This window comes from Coffea eugenioides, chromosome 6, assembly GCF_003713205.1.
Source record: "Coffea eugenioides isolate CCC68of chromosome 6, Ceug_1.0, whole genome shotgun sequence".
In the NCBI taxonomy this organism is placed as follows: Eukaryota; Viridiplantae; Streptophyta; class Magnoliopsida; order Gentianales; family Rubiaceae; genus Coffea; species Coffea eugenioides.
The window spans coordinates 5,168,190-5,187,822 of NC_040040.1; the positions used below are offsets into that span (position 1 = coordinate 5,168,190).

Below are 19,633 nucleotides of genomic sequence, written 5' to 3' on the forward strand. Positions count from 1 at the left end.
GACCTCCCAACTGTTATAATTTGTCATATGTACACACATGAAATTACGAACAGATGTACACACGAAGAGATATCTCTCTCCAGTTAATTAATTATATGAAGCTTGAGTTTCTTGTCGGGAGATACTTATTACAGCTTTCTAGTAGTAATAGAAACGTTAATGTTGTCGAAATGTGGAACTACTTATTTCAACTTCTAAAAGGTTTTTGTTGAGATTCTTTGAATTAGATTTTCGACCTTCGCTGAACTGTTCGGGGGTCTTTGAAGATTCAAGTTAAGGTGGAGATTTCTTATTGTATATATTAGTTACCATGTCTGTTTTATTTCGGGTCTCGTTTTGGACTTATTTTTGGGTCCAGTCCGTTTGATTGTATATATATACACCTTATTTTAGTCTGTAAACTATTTTGATTACAACCCTAATAAAATCTGATTTCTCCCAAGTTGTTCTTGTCTGTTCTTGTTTGTTCTTCTGTTCCGCTGCATCTATTATAACAGTTTTATTTTCGTTTAAAATCATGGACTTTGTAGAATGTCAAGAGTAACAGCTTTCAACGCAATGGTTCGAGTTTGGGAGAGTGATGGCAAGTGAAACTGGGTAGCAGCAGCGGCTAACTCTTCTCTTTTCTTGTTAACAGACGGGCAAACTATTGAGTCAGTCAACATCCGGTGATACTGTACAAAGGAATATTATAATGGGAATAACAAAAAGCAGTTCGGAGATAGCCATTGTTGCCCTGTTAAAGAAACATGTCTCATCAATCAAATGCTTCAGTTTCACAAGTCGGAAGTAGGATGGGTTCCAAGTACTTCAAAGTTCAGACATCTTTTTCTAGTTCTGGCATCAATGAATGGATACATACTTATTATTACTTCATATGGTTTCTTGTTGCTTTGCCAAAACAAGAAGAAAAGAAATCAATGATGGGGAAGTATGAGTAAAATGATGGGAAAACAGAACTAACCTTGTGTTCATTCTGAATACAGTTGGACCAAATGAATTGACCCACGTTGTACGCCATTTTAGAATGATAATGGTACAAAGACCTCGCGGTAAAGCTACAAAAATCTGTCAATCTGGTCAACGATACAGGCAAATATCTACGTACCCAAAGAGGCCACCAGTACTGCAAAACTCCAGTTTAAACTTTCGCAAAAACTTCTCACGTTATAATAACTACTAGTTTTTTAGGTAGTTGAAACTCATTATTTTGCTGTTATGTTTGTGTGTTTTTTTTTTCTTTATTAGATATAATAGTCATGTGTGTGAGTGTGTGTTTTTTCCTAATTGCACAAATAAACACGACTTTGAAATCAGGTTATCTTACATTCTTAATATAGCATTAATCAGTAAGTAATGCCTAAAATTCGACAGAACTAAAAGGCATGATTATTTAACATTCTTAATGTAGCATTAATAAGTAATTAATGCCTACAATTAGGTAGAACTAAAAGGCATATGGCTATACATGTCTCCTAATCAAGATTTCATATTGGATCCTATTCTTTTTGTTGCAATTCAGATGATTGTTTGATTGATAGATTAAAAGTGTTCAAGAATTGAGGAAGCACCAATGGTTTCTTTGGACAGAACATCATCTATTGAAAATGATCCTGGACTCTCAATATTAAACAACTTTAAATTGCAAGGATGAATATACATATTTTCTTATTTTTCTTTCTTTCTTCCCTTTTTTAGGCTGTCTATCTCTTCTTTTTTTTTGAAAATTTTGATAATTTTGGTTTTGATAATTTGTATGGGAGGCAACACTTTATGTGGTAAGTACGAGGAGTATGGAAGAAGCTCTTTGAATTTTCACTAAGATAATGGCTTAGATATATACAATATCTAATAATTTCTTGAGCTCAAACTTTTTCTTTTCTACTTTCTAGGTTCTTTGGATTTATAATTCTTAATTATTTGATGATTCTTTCTCTTACTTGGTTGATGATTTTTTTTTTTTTGGTAATCTGTATCATAAGCTGCAAAATTATAGGTTATTTTGTGTTCTTAAATCATGTGCTAAAATAGGTGAGTTTCTCTTTTTCTTTTCTTTTTTAATAAAAATGGTATTCAAAATCAAGAGATAGTTGGAAACTTTAAATAGTGAATTCCAAATCAACTTGTGTTAAGGATGGTTAGAATAAAATGCTAAAAAATAACTGGTGGAACTATTCTATCAAATGGGGTGATAAACTCGTGCTTAGGGTTAGAAAATATGTATTTATTGAATCATTTTTCATGCTCGAAAGAAAAAAGTTGGGCCTACTGTAAAAGTTCAAAAACTATAATCCATTGCTTAAATTGCATTTTTTTATGACGAAAGTTTATCCTTTGCAAAAAAAAAAATTTTACATGGGGATCCTATATATATATATATATTGCAAAATAGGTGGACCCTCTAACCATTTTAACTGAAGAAACAACCGGGCAACAGCTTGCAGAAAGTGCAAGGTTACATCGCCCACTCACCACTAATCTTAATTTGTGAAGCGGTCTTAATTTCCATGCAATAAACTTCGCAAGCGGAGTTAATTTAATTTTTTTTGTTGGTAAGAGGAGTTAATTTTAATTTGATGGTCCTAATTTTAATGTAATATATTTCGTACAATTGGACAGTTAACCACAAGCCAGTCTGATATCTATGAATTTTGCTCACAAAAGGAAACGCACACCTGAAGAAGGAAATTAAACGCACACCAACCATTCCAAAAAATTTGTTACCCCACTAATAATACCAAATGCCCTCAAAGTTGGTGAAAATTACTGGATAACCCACTCCGACACAAGTGAATTTCCAGCAAAACCATTGCCATCCAATACCAAAAGACCAAAACGCCCCTCAAAGTCACAAGAATCACGGACATAAATTAGAAGAGAGCCGAGAGCCACCTGGACATAAGTGACAATGTACAACGAAACCACTGCCACCCATCATCAAAGGACCAAAAGGCCTCTCAAAGCCAGACAAATAACGGCATAACCGGCTCATCCTGCACTGTTCATAAGGCGTTGGACGCTTTATATATGTAAGATTTCCTTTTCTTTCATTATAAAAATTATTGCTACTATAGTTCCGAGAGACCGGAGTTCTGAGAGTGAAGTTCATTAGGCTATTTACGGTCAATATAGGCCATTTTAAAGATGTTGGACCCACCAAGGCCAAAGTCATGGCAACCTTAGGAAAATGAAGTAAATTCTAAACCTATCAACGATAATCAAAATTAAATATTTTGTTAACGAAAATTGTCTTCTTTTGTTGATTTTAAAATATAATTCAAGTTTAAGGATGAGATAAACTTGACTATTGGGTGACTCTCAAAAATGTATTTTGTAGCAAAGTCTATTCAAATGGGTTACCAAACACTTATTGTTTAGTTATTTTTTCAAATGAATTTCCATCTCCAAAGAATTCATTAAAAATGGGGGTAAAGTGAGACAAAAAAATGGTTAGGGGGTAAAGTGAGAAATGAGGTATACTTTAAGGGGATTAATTATGATTAACCATTAATTAAATGATTGTGAGATGCATCCTCATAAGTCTTGGAGTCTCACTTCAAATTGAAAAAAAAAAATCCAAGTTCTTGAATTGTGCCGAAATTATTACGTAGTCCTATGTTCTTTTTCCCAACTAGGTCAGTGATAACAACACTAAATGGTAATTAGGTAATTGTAAATCTCTCCTTTGGCTGTTAAGTCTTTCCATTTTCCTCTTCCTTCTTATAAGGTTTAGTGTGACTCTTTTAAGAGAATAGAAAAGTGTTCTCTTGGATAAATGATCACTTCATGGTTTTGGAGTACTAACAAGTCAAACGAGTATATTTACAATAACAAGTCAAGTCAATGATAAAATTAATTTGTCCCAAAAAAAACTGATTTAATTAATTACAAACAAAATATAAAGAGTACAAACAATTAGGTAAGTATTTATAGACAATTCTTACTTCTTAACTTGGCTTATGAATCTTCACAGGTTCTTGTTGTCAGATTCAGCTCCTCTCTTTAGTGGATCCCCTCTTCATTTCTCACAATGCCCATCATAATTAGATACATGACATGTGTTTTATTTATTAGGAAGGAACACGGTCATCATTAAATTTGACTAATCCTAATCTTTACCAATAAATGAAATAGGGGTGTAATGTATTTATGTTATGCATTGTAAACAACGGAAAAGGGATCCACTGGAAAGAGCCAAATCCCCGGTTGTGGACCAGACCAATTCTTCTTGACTAAATCTTTATAGGTCCTATTGTTCATTAACTACACCACATTAAATACGATCCCCTGACTCATTCACTGGAATATTTCTAAACCCTGATATGGTTTTGAAAATTAGGAAGCTGGAGACATGATATCTCATGAACGTATTCATGCATTTAAATGGTAGGGTACAACATCTCACCAAAGAAGCAAGGCACTGTAACCGTCCCTGTAACCCCAATAGAGAGCCACCTGGACATAAGTGACAATGTACAACGAAACCACTTCATCAAAGGACCAAAAGGCCCCTCAAAACCAGACAAATAACGGCATAACCGGCTCATCCTGCACTGTTCATAAGGCGTTGGACGCTTTATATATGTAAGATTTGGGGGAAAAAAATTAAGTTGTCTTATTTAAAAAAACCAACTGAAGTTATTAGTAGTTTTCTTTTCTTGAGAGAAAAAAAAAAGAAGAAGAAGAGGTTATGAATTTTTTGGCAAACAATAAAAAAGAGATTTTTTTTAAAAGGAAAAAAAAAGAGCTATATATTGGAAGTGGAAGTTATTAGAATTTACTAAACTTAATTAATTATTTTTTGTGAATCTTTATTTTTGTGAGATTAAAATTGGAAAACTAAAAGATCACGTAAAACTTTAATATCAAACGCCCTCCTCATGCTTTATGTATAGAAAGGTGTGCAAATTAGAAAAAATTAAGTTGTTTTTATTAAAACCAATGGAAGTTTTATATTTTGAAAAAGAAAGAAGTTATGATTTTTTTGGCAAATAAAAAAATTTATTGGATGTAAAAATTATAAGAAGTTACTAAACTTAAGTAATTATTTTTAGTAAATATTTATTTTTGTGAGAATGAAAATAAAAAAAATAAAAGATGACGTGAAATTTCAATGCCAAACTCTTTCCTCATACTTTTTTATATATAGAAAGATAATGGGTCTACTAGCTAGCAAGCTTGTCACATTAATCCATCTACCAACTCAAGCATAAAAGCAAGAACAAGTTTAAGATTCTCGATCACTAAATTTTCAAGATAATATCATATATATTTTGGGCCCCATACTTGTTATTTTCTTTCATGCACACTTGACCGTGGATTTAATTATATTTGGATGTATACTTCTTGGTAAGAACAAAATTAGCAGTTGGAATTCCTATCTAACTTAATGAATACTTAAAAGTAAGCTGCATTGTTTAGCCTCCTAATAGAGCTGAAACGGATGAATGTATCCAATTCGGACTTTCCCTGGAAGAAACGTAATCATCTGCTATAATATCTTCCCGCAGCATTGGCGTTTCTCGCTTTAGAGACTTCTCAAAGCTGCTACCTGACAAAAGATTTGTCCATGGATTGACTGGGTAGAACCCCTTGCGTCACCATTCCATGGACTTGCAGATTCTTACACAAATCACTTTTTTTTTTTTTTCCTTGCCTTGTAAAGACTCTTGTATCAGTAGAAATTGCTGCCTTTAATTTACAGGTACTGCCACAGTGATGAGGAATCGAACAGGAACAACGCAATTTAGTTCAGTACCATTCAGCACTCCTCCTATATAATAATATTATTATAATTTCGAAAACCGCTACAACCTCAAGAAAGGAGTACAACGCAATTTTCATATACGGTATTCAAACTTTGCCAAAGAGGAATATATATATACTGATACAAGTTCTAGGATGCATGCGTACATATATACTAGCAAGTCTTTGTTAGGTGGAGCGATGAATTATTCAGAATTGAGTTGATGGAGTTGGGGGAATTGTTTTGTGGCACGCGCTGTCGTTTCAGTTCGCAGCTGCTACAGCTAGACATTGAAAAAAAAAAAACAGACAGACATGTTATGGAGACTGCTCGACTGTCCATGATCTCTCAACATCCCGTAAATCAATGGCATGCCATAGAATCATTTGAGTTTACAATCTAACGTTTGATCGCACTATCTATCTGTACCGTGCCCTGGAAGTTCCCCGGCACAATGCAGAGAATATCCGCAAACATATAATTTGGTGGTTGAAAACATTTTGCGCTTGGGTTTCAAATCCCTGAAACGCCCCGAAGTTTTTGTTCCTTAGTCGGGCCTGGCAGATTGAATTGCTTCACAGTGGTTAACGGCACGAAGAATGATATCATAGACTCTTTTTTCTTTTCTTTTTTTTTTGGGTGGGAAAACCAGGGTTGGCCCTTTATGGTTATTGGATTTTATGAATTCCCAGCTTTGATTGAATTATACTACAAGTTAGTAGCTTGTGCAAAAACTTAACGAATTTTTTTTTTTTGTTAATAATTGAAAACTCTGTCCTATAATCAATTTCAATTAAATACGTTTAGATTATGAAACTTCGATCTACCGCATCGGATTCTCTAAATAAACAGGTCTTCGTCTTTCGCAGCCTCTTACCAACTCATAGACTTGGCACGATGAGATATTGACACCATCATCATCATATGTACTGTTTAGATTTGACTATTTCTTGCAAAAATTTTAATTTCCCATATTTACTCGATTGATCGATAAACCTTCCTATAATGACATGTTTTCTAACTAATCACCGTGTAAGATCCCCGTCAATTATGAATTTCTAAAATGTCTTCAACACAACCACCCTCTCCCCTCCCCCCAAAAAAAGGAAAAAAAAAAACTCTCCAAATTGTTCTTTAGGTTGCAAAGCATCGCTGTTACAGTAGTTTACAGGTCTAAATTAAGTAGAATCAATAGAAAGATATTTGATAAGCTAAGAAAAATTTTCAAGTTGCAAAATGCAGGGTAGAATATTGCTAGTAGAATGTAAAAGATGAAATTTCACTGTCCATTTCAGGAGAAATATATTGCTAATCAAGAAGGTTCCAGTTTTCTTTTCTTTTTTTTTTTTCCCGTTTGGAAGTATTACCGCGGTTTGACTGCTAAAGTTCTGGTAAGTGTAGTTGGTAGACTCTCATAGCAGACATGGAGGGCGATGTTGTGGCTAAGCTGTCTCATGAGTTCTCATCTGAGATGTTGTGAAGTTCATAGTTAATTAACCCAGGATTAGACATCGGACCTTACCCGGACTATCATTCAGCACCTAATCAGCATAAAAATATTATAGTTTAATTGTGTTGATCGCCTTCCTTCGCCTTTTTATCTCGTTTCCATTGACAAACAGAATTAGTCTCGTCTCGTGGCATAATAGTTTACGAGGATTACTGGTATTCCACAGCAATAGAAAATGGCTTCTGCTTCATGCATTAGTTAGGAGATTGAACTCAGAAAGCTTTAGCGACCTGTTCATCTCGCATAGTACGTAGTAGCATTAGAAAACCAAGGTCAAATACCATCTGCTCTTCTGGAGTACTAAACAATTTGGCCGTGAGATTTCCCCAGGACATTTGTATTATATGGCCACCATATTCACGAAAACTTAAAAAAGAAAAATGTTGGACGGTGCCACTGCCAACTCATAATTAACGTTGCTTCTGCTGTTGCTATACTTATACTCATATATATCGTAGTGGGTTAACCAATTCAAATACGAATTCCTTGGGAATGCTACCGCTCCTGAAATACTACTGCGTTCGTACTAAGTTGAGCCAAGCGGCGGGAACACTTGCGAGCTGGAAGGGCTACTAGTACTCTATATCCAGCTGGGAACTCGATCGGGTGGAAGGGTTTGGAGATCTTCTGGTTCTGGAAAGAAAGAAGTCAAGAAGATTATCAAAGGTACTATTATCGCTAGGTTTATCCATGCACGATAACCTTTCCTAAGTAGAAGGGAAGATACTAAGGATATTGCCAGCTGCGTACTCCAGGAAGGATGGAAGGAAGGAACGTATGTATACAGCCGATACCATTTTGAATAGCAAAAGTAGATCAGAAAACAGTCATAGTTGGAGATCGAACGTAAGATTGACGGTGTAATGTTGCAAACAAACAAGTATGGACATTCTGCGGTTGGTGGGTAGTTACGAAATACTACTGCCATGGCCTCCGCTTCTGATTTCTTAATCTTCTTACTACATAATTGATAGTACGTTGAGTGTTACAAACTACCTACCTGTAAAAGTCTTACAAAATTTAGAAAATCCTAAACCGTTGAATTAAGCAATTACATTGAACGATCGTATACTACTAAGAATTATTATTGTTATTGTTATTGTTATATACAATATAATGGTGCCGTTAGACGACAAGCTTGGTCCAACCCCCCCCCCCCCTTCTCAAAGATGGAGAGAAGAATCCTATATATAGAAGCTTGCGAACATATGAGACGACTAAGAGCCAATGAAGGACGACGATACCTCTACGACATTTACCCTTATGCCTTTTCTTTACAATTTATTTGCTTATTTGTTTAACGTTTTTTATTTTTTTTATTTTTTTATTTTATTTTTTTGTCGACACAGAGGTGTCCGGGTCTGTGTCCGGGTCAATTTTTACGGGGTCCGACTAATCCCCTGCGATCCAGGTCCGACGCCCCAACCCGACCCTAGCACGATAAATGAGCGGAGGAATCCAGCAAAGTAGAGACTCGAACTCGGGACCTCGCGGTCACCATTGAGAGGTGCTACCGTTGGACCATTCACGCGGGGGCATTTAACGTGTTTTAACTTTATGCTAAAAAAATAACACTGGTCATGTACAAAATCATGATGCGAGAGGTATCGCCATCACCTATCCAATAATCGAATACCAATTCATGCATAGTATCAGATTGTTGTAACCCACTAAACTGATGAACTCTAATGCTAAAAACAAACTTCTTTACATCTCAATCAGACGTAGGCGCTTGATGAGAATGGCGTCGGTGATTGATCAGCAATGACCTTTATGATCCCCAGATCCAATATCGTTTTGGCAGTCAATTTGCAAACAGTACTATGTTTTTAGAGTTCCATTGATTGAGATTCTTGTACAAACGACTGATCTTGAATTTGGTAATCAACCATTAGAAATAAATGAGATTGTGGGATTTTCTACATTTCTAATGCAAGAACGTGTTTGCAGTGCCAACCGACGACATTAAAATATAATATAAAAGATATGCAACTAATAAGAGTGTATTATCTACAAACCCTATTTACCCCACTTACAGGTACTCTTGTAAGTTGTAAAAAGATTTTTGGTTGGGAAAAAGGAATTGTTCCTCTACTTCCACTCATTTTGGGAATTCAGGAGACTTGTTTGTGATGGCGGGAGAAAAAGGTAGCAAGAACCATGGAGCGCTAGCGAGATCACGGTCCATACTGACGGTTGGCAGTAATAATGACTCCATAATGGAGATGCGGGGTATCGATCCCCGTACCTCTCGCATGCTAAGCGAGCGCTCTACCATCTGAGCTACATCCCCTCGTGTGCACCCAGTGGGAATGGGGAATGGAATATTACAGGGTCAGCAACTAGAATTATCCGCAAACGATGATGGTGCCGGTACTTAACTAGAATAACCGATTTGCAATTTAAATGGCTAGAAAATTCGCGTAGCTTCAAAAGTGTCGCAAACTCCAATTTTAGATTAAAGTATTCGGATAGTCACTAAATTTTTTCAATAGTCAAAATTTGATCTGCTTAATGATTAATATTATATTTCCACTATCAAAAGTGTGAATTTAAATAATATTATATTTCTATTCGTTGAACTATCAAAAGTGTGAATTTTGGATCACTGCGTCTGATTCCATCGTTAACTCTACCAACTTTAAAGGTTTGCACGATTCGTAAGGCACATTATTAATAGTTAAATCTGACAAAGTTATCAATGACATCATATGAAATGACTCAAAATTTATACTTTTAATAATTTAATGGATAAAAATATACTATTAATGATTGAATTACCAAAACTCAACCATTCAGAGGTCTAATGGCTATTGAATAATTTGCTCAGAAATTTATTGGAAGCACTGAAAAGCTACAGGAAAAATGTTTCTTTTATTCCATCAAGCATTCAATTACAGTTGCACACTAATACTGGTGCTTATTGAGAAATGAACTTAGACGTAGGATTGGATGCAAGTTGGGTACCCGTCCCGTCCATCATTTGGTTATTTTGACCCGTATTTTGCAGTCAACCATTTTCTGACTATTATCCGCCCTGCATATCAATAAGTACCTAGTTATAAGATACCCGCTGAGATAGAGTCAGGATCAACGAGTACTTGTCCCGTCCAATTTATCATTTAATTTTAAAAAATGATTTATATTAATTTAATTTTACATTTTACACATTCATTTAAAATTTAATAAAGATTTTTTTCTAAAAAAAACCTCCCATCAAAAAACAAAATGAGAAGAGAATAAAAGAAAAAAGAAAATAATTTAAAAGAATTTAAAATCAATAAAACTTTGAAATAAGTACCTTTTTTTTTTAAATATATGTTCCACGTTAATTAAACTATTTTCTATAAAATATAAGATGATGATCTCTACAAATGAATCTTGTAAATAAACTATAGTCTCTTATATTTGTAATGCAATTTGTTCAATGAAATTACTTATTTAACTCTAAAAATATTCTTTTATAATATATGTATAAAAATAAAAAATATATATATGAAGGACGAATCGAATACTCATGGATTTTTAATTATGTAATCTTAACCTGCTTCGCATCTAAACAAGTACCTGACCTCCTTTTGACCCGATCAAATAATGCAGATCGAGTATCCTAATTTTCGGATCAGATCAAATCGAATATGGCGAGTTTTCTAGTTAGCGGGTAATTTTACTCGTCCCTACTCAAAAGTGCTGATTTTACTAGTTAAAAAAAAAAAACTAAAAAGCGAGCACAAAAATGTTACTGCTACCTAGACAGCAGGGCTGCTAAGGAAGAGGCAGAAAAGCACTAAGTTTAAGTTACCTGAGAATAAGAGTATTATCTACAAACCCTATTTACCCCACTTGCAGGTACTCTTAAGTTGTAAAAAGATTTTTGGTTGGGAAAAAAGTAATTGCTCCTCTACTTTCGCTCATTTTGGGAAATCAGGGGTCCTATGATGGCGGGATAAAAAGGTAGGAACCATGGAGAGCTAGCATCATCACGATCCATACTAGCGGTTGGAATAATAAGTCCTTAGTGGAGATGCGGGGTATCGATCCCCGTACCTCTCGCATGCTAAGCGAGCGCTCTACCATCTGAGCTACATCCCCTCGTATGACCACTGTAGCAATGGAAATTAGATACTCACTAAATAGAATCATCCGCAGACGATGATGGTGCCGGACTGCCGGTGCTAAACGAGAATAACCGATACCTCGTTACAATGCCAGAAGATTCGCGTAGCTTCAAAAGTGTCGAAACTCCAATTTTAGAGTAAAGTATTTCGATAATCACTAAATTTTTTTAATAGTCAAAATTTGATCACTTAATGATTAATATTACATTTACATTGTTCTACTATCGAATGTGTGAATTTAAATAATATTATATTTCTACTTATCCAACTATCAAAATATAAATTTCAGGACATTTCGTTTGATTTCATCATTAACTCTATCAAATTTGAAGATATGCACGTGTCACAAGACACATTATTAATAGTTAAATCTGACAGAATTAACAATAACATTGAAATGACTCAAAATTTATATTTTTAATAATTTAGTGAGTAAAAATATATTACTAATATTTGAATTACCAAAACTCAACTATTCAAAGGTTTAATAGCTACTAGATAATTTGCTCCCAATTTTATTGGAAACACTAAAATTCAACAGGAAAGATGTTTCTTTATTCCATCAAGCATTCAATTACAGTTGCACACTAATACTGGTGCTTATTGAGAACTGAACTCAGAAGCGCTGATTTTACTGGGGAAAAAAAAAAAACTAAAAAGTGACCACAAAAAATGTTACCACTACCGAGACAGCAGGGCTGCTCAAGAAAAGGCAGAAAAGCACTACTAAGTTTAAGTTACCCAGAAAATAAAAAAATAAAAAGAAAAGCACAAAGTTTGCATGCCTACAAACTAAACCTCTCAGTTACAAAATTAAATCATTCCAATTGAAAAAACAGAAAAAAAAACTAAATATTGGTCTGCAATTGAGGATCAACATCAATCCGAGCCACACCTTCTTCAGCAAGTTTAGGGACCTCCAACTCTCCGACCACCAATCCGGCGACCCCACTAACCTCCCCCTAAGTATCCTGTCCTCCGCCTCTTCGTCCACATAGTTTGGATCGTTTTCATCTATGGCAGGAGGAGCTGCACCCAGTTCATTCTCCGCAGTGTCCCTGGGCCCCTCCCACGTATACTTTCCCCCGTGACCGGACTTATGCTGACGGCCTAACGGAATCCCATCAATAGGACGACGGTCTTGTCTCTGCACGCCCTTGTCAATCAGTTTCCTTTCTATGTACTTAAGCGTGTCCACGTTGGGACTGTCTACTTCCACTTTCTCCACACGCTTTCGCCCCTCCTCGTCTCCGCTTACGGCTCTGGACGTAACAGTTTCTTTGGCATCATCATCTACGCGATTCATTTTCTCAACTTTTATTTATTTTGCTGCTGAAGAAAAATATGTTGTGGGTGTGGGTCTTTAATGTTGTTGACTCAACCTGGGGAAGCTAGGCCGAGTGGCAGGCTGGCTGGTAGCCACGGCATTGAGAATTCGTTGGCAAGGTGGGAGAGAGGGATGAGTGCCACTTGGTGGATGCGGTAACGTGTCTTGTTCCCGTCACCTCATGCAGTGACTAATGCCTTCTAATTTATTCATTCGTGTTTTTAATTTGTCAAAGAGAAGAAAATGGTATTTGCATTTTATTTTTTATTATTTACACCCTCATTATTTATTTTATTTTATAATTTAATAGATGAAAACTATATGATTAAAATGATAGTAAAAATATGATTAATAAAATTGGAGTGTAAATAACGCTTCACTTTATTGTGGGATTTATTTGCAATGTAATAAAATTTCGTGTCAACAAGATCTTCTTTAATCAAGATTTTATTTTAATTAGTAATTAATAAATAAGATCGTTAAATTTCATTTCATCAAACGTAAATGTCCCTGCACACAGCGAATGTTACAAAAGATGGAAACTTAAAGACTCCGATCAATGAGCTAGACAATGAGTTACCTCTCTTGCATGTCTATCTAGACAATGAGCTACCTCATTGTTTCAACTTGATAATGTACAAACAAGCAGTTTAACATCCTGAATCCGATTATCACTATTAGAATTACTGAGTCAAAGATTTTATATCTCGTTTCGATTGTTATTTTTTAAAATTTTTGTAAAAAAAATATATTGTAACAATCTAATATATATATAAAATAAAAAATTGATTGAAAAATACGTTAGAGGAAAGGACCGCACTTCATTATTTAATTCAGATCCACTTGCACAAATAATATTTATGATTTTCAGGGGTTAATCCGGGTCAGATCTGGGCTGCAATTAGCAACTCGAAGTTGCTTATCTGTACAAATATTTATCTTTCCCGATTGTAGATCGCTCATGGCCCAGATATGGTTGCGTCATTTTGCTTTTACCCCGGCCCAATATTACTTCGATACACATCCCACAACGTGATGATGTCTGGATAGGCGTTAGATATCAGTCCGAGGCAGATACTTTTTTTTTTGTCAATCAACAGTTATCTATTCTAAACAGTGTTTTCAGAACCGGACCGGACCGGCCGGTTCGACCGGTTGGACCGCGAACCGGCCATGTCACCGGTCCGGTCTAATGCTAAAGCCGGAAGTTCATGGAGAACCGTTGAAACTCGGACGAACCGGACGAACCGTGTGAACCGTTAAGAACCGTGAACCGGCGGTTTTTTAAATTTTTCAACAAAATACCAAGAATGGTGTAGCCATGATTCGAACCTGGGTCTCCCAATTTGCATATGACAATCTTACCGCTAGACTGTAGTTAAGTTTGTTGAGAATTCTACTTGACTAAAAAATATATTAAAACATCAAGTTCTTCTCTTATTTTTTTTTTTCAATTTTTTCTTCTTAACCATTTTTAACCCAAATATCCACAACAAGATTTTCTCAAGTCTTCACCATTATTATCAGGTTATTATCTTTAGCAGATTGTAAACAAGTTGAAAATTTCAACTTTTCTTGTTTTCCAACATCTTGGTAAGTTTAATTTTTTTTCTTTTCAAGGCTTTTTTTTTCTATATTACTATCTTTAGTTGATTTTTTTGCATTTTCTTCTTTTTCCCCTCAATTTTCATATGTTTCCCTCATTTTTTGTTTTATTTTTATTTGATTAATTAAGGATGAAATTTTTGCAAAAGTAGTGCACATCCATGTAGGAATTGGGTAGGAATTACAAATAATAACATTGGGCTGGTAAAAAATATGGTAGTTGGCACATAATCGAAGCTATTGATAATTGAATTTAAAATAATTAATGGTGTAGGATCATTGAATTTAATATAACATGTTAATTAGTAATGTTTAGTAGCAATTATTTTTTTATGTGTTTAACTGTATATTTGTTTTTAAAAAATTTTTAGTTTTTTTTTTAGTTTGAGCAATTAGATTTATATTTTTATAATAAAATTTTAACTTTTTCAGCTTAAGTTGATTAAATTGTGAAGGTGGTGTGGTTGCTTATCATGCCACTCATAAAAATTTGCTATTCAAATGGTTTGTCTTAACTTGAACTCTTTTATGGATTTTTTTAAGGGTTGTAAAAGAATTTCAATATTTAATTTATTTATTTTTTGTGTTTTTATTTGTGATAATTGGTGAACATTTGGATTGTATCTATTTATGTTTATAATGAATTTATGAAAACTTGTGGTGAATTATGATATTTTAATTATATTTATCATTCCATGTTTTATGTATAACTTTTACGAAATTTATTATTATCATAACTTAAATTAAGTTATGTTGGTAAAGTTCAAGTGTAGAATGAAACCTGCTTAGTACTTAACACTAAAGAAAAAAAAAAAAAAAAAAAAAAAAAAAAACAGTGAACCTATGAACCGGCCGATTGGACCGGTCGAACCGCGAACCGACAACCTCTCCGGTTCACTGACCGGTCCGAGTTTAAAAACATTGATTCTAAACTCACTCTTACTCTTACTTTAACCTATATTTAGAAAGAGGGTTCACTTGGACCATGAAAAAATCGACGAAACTTGAATCATCGTCAGATCAAACAGATGTACCACGCATCAGTATAAATTTAAGTAAAATTTAAATCAGTTAAAGTGATAGTCACATATAATGACAAAGGATGGAAAACAAAATTTAAAATCTCGACCTCTCACCCCCCACTAACCTTAATAAGCCCCCCACTAAACCTTAATAAGCTACGGTGATGACCAACAACTCAAATAGCTATTGGTAAAGGAAAGATATCCTCATATCCTAAATTCCTAATATATAAATACCAAGGGTCATTTTTTAGGAAATTAAAGGGGCCAACCCTCGATTTTTAAGAATAGATTTGTGTACATTTTTGGTAGATATGATTTTATTAATACACAACAAAATACGGGGCATACCCCTTATAAATTTCTAATTCCAATAAATTTCATAAGCAAAAGGAATAGAAAGAAGCTTGCAGCGTCTGCAAATCTTTATTAGCCTATGTCATTACAAGCCACAGGAGTGTCTCTTGTTTTATGCAGAATCTCTCCCAACATTTTTCTACACACACGCTTAGTAGTGTTAGACGAAGACGCACGGCATAAACCAACACACAATAGTTAAGACAGACCAACGATGGAATATAAGAGATCATCATGAGACCCCAGAACCAACGGAAGCCGTCGGAAATCCTTTAAAATCATCCAATGGTCAACCCGTCGAATGAGGATGAACTTCGATCCTTGCCACCCCTTCCTCAGCAAGCTTGGGAGCCTCGACTTCACCCACCACCACTCCTCCCTCATCATCGTCATCACCAGCAGCGCTTTCTCCCGGCTTCACCAACCTCGCCTCTGCCTCTTCATCCACATAATTAGGATCCTTCTCATCAATGGCTGGGGCGGCCTGCAGCTCATTCATGAACTCTTCGTCAGGGCCTTCCCACGAGTATTTCCCTCCATGTCCCTTCTTGGGATCATGCTTCAGCGGCAGCCCATCTGCAGGGTGGCGCTCCATTCTCTGCACCCCTTTGTCAATCAGCTTCCTTTCGATATACTTGAGGGTATCGACATCACGGGTCTTCACCTGGACCCTTTCCACGTGCTTTCTCCCTTCTTCAGCTCTGCAATCCGCTCTGATTTCCACTTTCTCCTTCTTCTCCTTGTCCTTGTGAACGACGGGCTTCATTCTCTTCCGAATTATCTTCTCTTTCAACACCAGATAATAAGAGGTTATATATACCAGTCGTATAATTTTTTATTTTGAAATTTGGTACGTGGTTTTACTACAAGTAGATTAATCTGCGACTTGCTAATCTGAGTCTTGATTTCTTCGCTCGAGGTAGGTTATTCATTTATTTATAGAAGAATAAGGATTAGGATGTTGGAAGGTGCTGGCGAATTGATGACAAGGACCAGCTAGAAGGTTCCGACTGTTCTAGATTCTTGCAATGGTAATTAAGAAGCTGCTGGATAGGTATACTTTTTTTTTTATTATTTTGTAATCAATTGTCATCTTCTACGTTTATTCCTACTTCTGCTCTTAACTGCTACATTTGGACCATTAGGATGTTACTGGATACTTCTTCGCCTGATTGATACTTATCATTTTTTAATATCTCGAAATTAGAGTCACTCTCTAAAAATCAACATAACATTTTATTATTAGTTATGCTACTGTACAATTTGGAAAAAAGCAAAAGCAAAGCCATTTTATATTTAAAAAAAAATTTACATTTTTTGTGAACATATTTCCTAATAATCTTCTTAATTCACGTATATTTTTAAATTTCGAATTTGAGGATTATATTATAAAATCACCCAAATCTTCCTTATCCAAACACAACATATTCCTCTCAAAAAAATTTGATTTTCGAGAAACAATAAAAATCATGAGGCGAACAGAGTAATATTTTCACAATATCCAATTAATTAAGTACATAGTTATTAATGCAACGACGATGATGTTCATAATGAACCAAGTGGGAACTAAGAATCACATTGGCGGGTTCAGAGTTCGAATACTGATACTGGAGCTGATGGCTCAGGGTGGAGAGGTGTGCGAAGGGATGGCAAAAAAGAGAACCTAGTGGGCCTTGCTTCAAATGATTTTGTCCCTCTGCCTGGACCCAATTTTAGACTCAGGGGTCGTCAAGGGTTCAACAGAAGGCCCAATTGCTCCGGGAATCAGGAATTCACCTGCTCAATAGTCACCAGTAGTCTACTACGACGGAAGATAAAGATGGTAAATTGCACTTCAAGTTTGGCATCAAGCAGCCTCTAGCCTTTCCAAAAAGGGACTGTTATCCAGATTTTGCTTCTGGGCTCAACGAACTCATAAGCAGCCCAAAAAAAAAAAAAAATTACTATTCCAATAATGGACTTTCATTTGCAGAGATGGCGAAGAGAACTACTTGAATTGAGACTACTAGTGACTATTAACATGTGGAAATGGAATGGGGAATTTATGACAAAAATTATATCCCAGAATTTTTGCTTCCTTCTGCTTTTCAGATTTCCTCTCCTTTTGCGTTTTTTTTTTCTTTGGGAACCAAAAAAGAAAATGGACCAATAATAATCTTCCACGGGAAGCAGATAGCGACGGTGGGACTGAGTCAGATTGAAAAAAACGAAAAGCCACAACATTAGAGAAAGCAAACGGACCCCTAGTGTACTTAATTCAGCATTACAATAGCAGTAGAAGGAAGAATAGAATGTATAGAATTCGATTGGTCACTGCCTCCTTGGGGCTCTGTATTTCTATGCATGAGCATGAACCTCGAAATTCCAAAAGATTTTCCTTTGTTGACACACACGTAAAAGAGAAGTTAAAAATGCGTATTCATTTCGCTTCCTCCATCTATAAATTTAACCTTTCTTTTCTACCTCTCTCGCTGTGAAAATCATTGACACGTGGTGCTCTTGAATCATCAAATGGCAGCAAAAATCCAAGGCATGAAGCTGAAGAATGTTGTTGGGGATGACGACGGCAGCGACGGTGCAGCAGATGACTTAGGTGGCCTTTCCTTGGAGAAATTGAAGCTTGGTCCCAGTAAAAAACTCCTAGTACTGTGTCTGGGCGGCTTGTTGGCGCACAGGGTGCACAAGCGCCACTCGGCCTCGGTCCAAGGCCGCCGTCCGGATCTTGTTTACGGCAACTTTCTGGGTACAGTGTGTTATGTTCCTGGAATTATGGGCAGCCTTTTTTGCATTGTTAGCCTTCGTTCAGCTCTTAAACTAAATTTTCATCTTCTTTTCTTACAGTATTCAAGAGGCCATTTTGTGGTGAATTCCTCAATTTCTGTTTCCAGCGATTTGAAGTGGGATTATGGTCTTCAGCCAGGGAGTTCGTACAATTTACTTATGCTTGTCCTCGTATCATCTTTCCACACTTTCTTTCTCCTTAAATTCCCAAAAAAAAGGTTCTCTGTATTGTTTTTTAACCTCTGCTCGATTTTTCTCGTTTTAGACGAAATATGGATTATGTTCTGAGATTCATCATGGATGATAGTGTGAGACGCAAGGTTGCCTTTGTGTGGGTATGTATGTCTATGTCCGCTATGGCCAGAATTTCATTTACTAAAATTCTGTCGTCACAAAACCAAGAGCTTAATCGAAATCTGAACTTGGGGAACCCTTTTATTTATTTCTCTTTTTTTAACAGGATCAGGAAGAATGCATAGACTCTGGATTTCGGAGCTTGCATAAAAAGCAGAAGCCCTTATTCTTGAAGGACCTGAATAAAGTTTGGGAAAACAAAGACCGGAGTCTCCCTTGGCCGAGTGGCAAATATTCATCATCCAACACATTGCTCATTGATGACGAGCCCTGCAAGGCCCTCCTGAATCCTGTAACTGGCAGCGTACTTTTGTTGCTACAAAGTCAATAATAAAGGTTCTCTTACTACTGTTTAGGACCCTGATTTGTTCTGTTATATTTGACTGCAGCCTCATACATCAATTTTCCCTCATCCGTACAAGTCAGACAACTGCAAGGATACATTTTTAGGTACACTGAAATATGTTGTTCGACTGCATATAACCGTGCAAAGTGTACGACAGATGCCTCATCCTCTAGTTTAATCACCAGGTCCCAAAGGCGAATTGCAGGTCTTCTTAGATGGCCTTGCCGATGCTGATGAAGTTCCTTCTTATGTGAAAGAACATGCGCTTGGGCAGCCTGCAATAACCGCCTTACATCCTGATTGGGGCTACTCTGAAAGCGTCGTTCGGCATTTTCAGAGGACAAAGGCAGCTTTAGACAGATAGAACGCTTACAACATGAACAAATCATTTGGCTACTATTTTTCTTGCTTAAAAAAGGAATAAAAGTTTGGCATTTCGTAGGTGCTGTATGGAGTTATTGTTAAAG

General features: G+C 35.8%; 3 protein-coding genes and 2 non-coding genes across 5 annotated transcripts; 1 reads left to right on the plus strand and 4 right to left on the minus strand.

The window, feature by feature from the left end:
* Positions 1-9,476: 9,476 nt before the first annotated feature.
* On the minus strand, positions 9,477-9,549 carry TRNAA-AGC. Its single transcript has one exon. It is a non-coding gene; the product is annotated as a tRNA-Ala (tRNA).
* A 1,726-nt stretch (positions 9,550-11,275) lies between these two features.
* TRNAA-AGC lies at positions 11,276-11,348 on the minus strand. Its single transcript has one exon. It is a non-coding gene; the product is annotated as a tRNA-Ala (tRNA).
* A 559-nt stretch (positions 11,349-11,907) lies between these two features.
* LOC113776164 lies at positions 11,908-12,716 on the minus strand. The gene is made up of 2 exons (XM_027321268.1): positions 12,369-12,716; positions 11,908-12,336 (listed from the first exon to the last, which is right to left on the minus strand). Exons 1-2 carry the CDS (start codon positions 12,678-12,680, stop codon positions 12,223-12,225), a joined length of 426 nt encoding a protein of 141 aa, XP_027177069.1. The 5' UTR covers positions 12,681-12,716; the 3' UTR covers positions 11,908-12,222.
* A 3,004-nt stretch (positions 12,717-15,720) lies between these two features.
* Positions 15,721-16,569, minus strand: LOC113775820. Its single transcript, XM_027320839.1, has one exon. It carries the CDS (start codon positions 16,449-16,451, stop codon positions 15,975-15,977), a length of 477 nt encoding a protein of 158 aa, XP_027176640.1. The 5' UTR covers positions 16,452-16,569; the 3' UTR covers positions 15,721-15,974.
* Positions 16,570-18,004: 1,435 nt separating this feature from the next.
* On the plus strand, positions 18,005-19,581 carry LOC113776130. The gene is made up of 6 exons (XM_027321221.1): positions 18,005-18,428; positions 18,527-18,608; positions 18,732-18,801; positions 18,927-19,112; positions 19,210-19,270; positions 19,352-19,581. Exons 1-6 carry the CDS (start codon positions 18,197-18,199, stop codon positions 19,528-19,530), a joined length of 810 nt encoding a protein of 269 aa, XP_027177022.1. The 5' UTR covers positions 18,005-18,196; the 3' UTR covers positions 19,531-19,581.
* Positions 19,582-19,633: the final 52 nt, after the last annotated feature.

What these genes read in the sequence shown, in the direction of transcription:
- LOC113775820 (XM_027320839.1), bottom strand. Translation starts at nt 16,451, where the DNA reads ATGAAGCCCGTCGTTCACAAGGACAAGGAGAAGAAGGAGAAAGTGGAA.
- LOC113776164 (XM_027321268.1), bottom strand. Translation starts at nt 12,680, where the DNA reads ATGAATCGCGTAGATGATGATGCCAAAGAAACTGTTACGTCCAGAGCC. An exon ending in ATGAAAACGATCCAAACTAT is followed by an intron (nt 12,337 to 12,368) that starts GTGGACGAAGAG and finishes CAGGATACTTAG; the next exon opens with GGGGAGGTTAGTGGGGTCGC.
- LOC113776130 (XM_027321221.1), top strand. Translation starts at nt 18,197, where the DNA reads ATGGCAGCAAAAATCCAAGGCATGAAGCTGAAGAATGTTGTTGGGGAT. An exon ending in TGTTTACGGCAACTTTCTGG is followed by an intron (nt 18,429 to 18,526) that starts GTACAGTGTGTT and finishes CTTTTCTTACAG; the next exon opens with TATTCAAGAGGCCATTTTGT. An exon ending in TTATGGTCTTCAGCCAGGGA is followed by an intron (nt 18,609 to 18,731) that starts GTTCGTACAATT and finishes TTCTCGTTTTAG; the next exon opens with ACGAAATATGGATTATGTTC.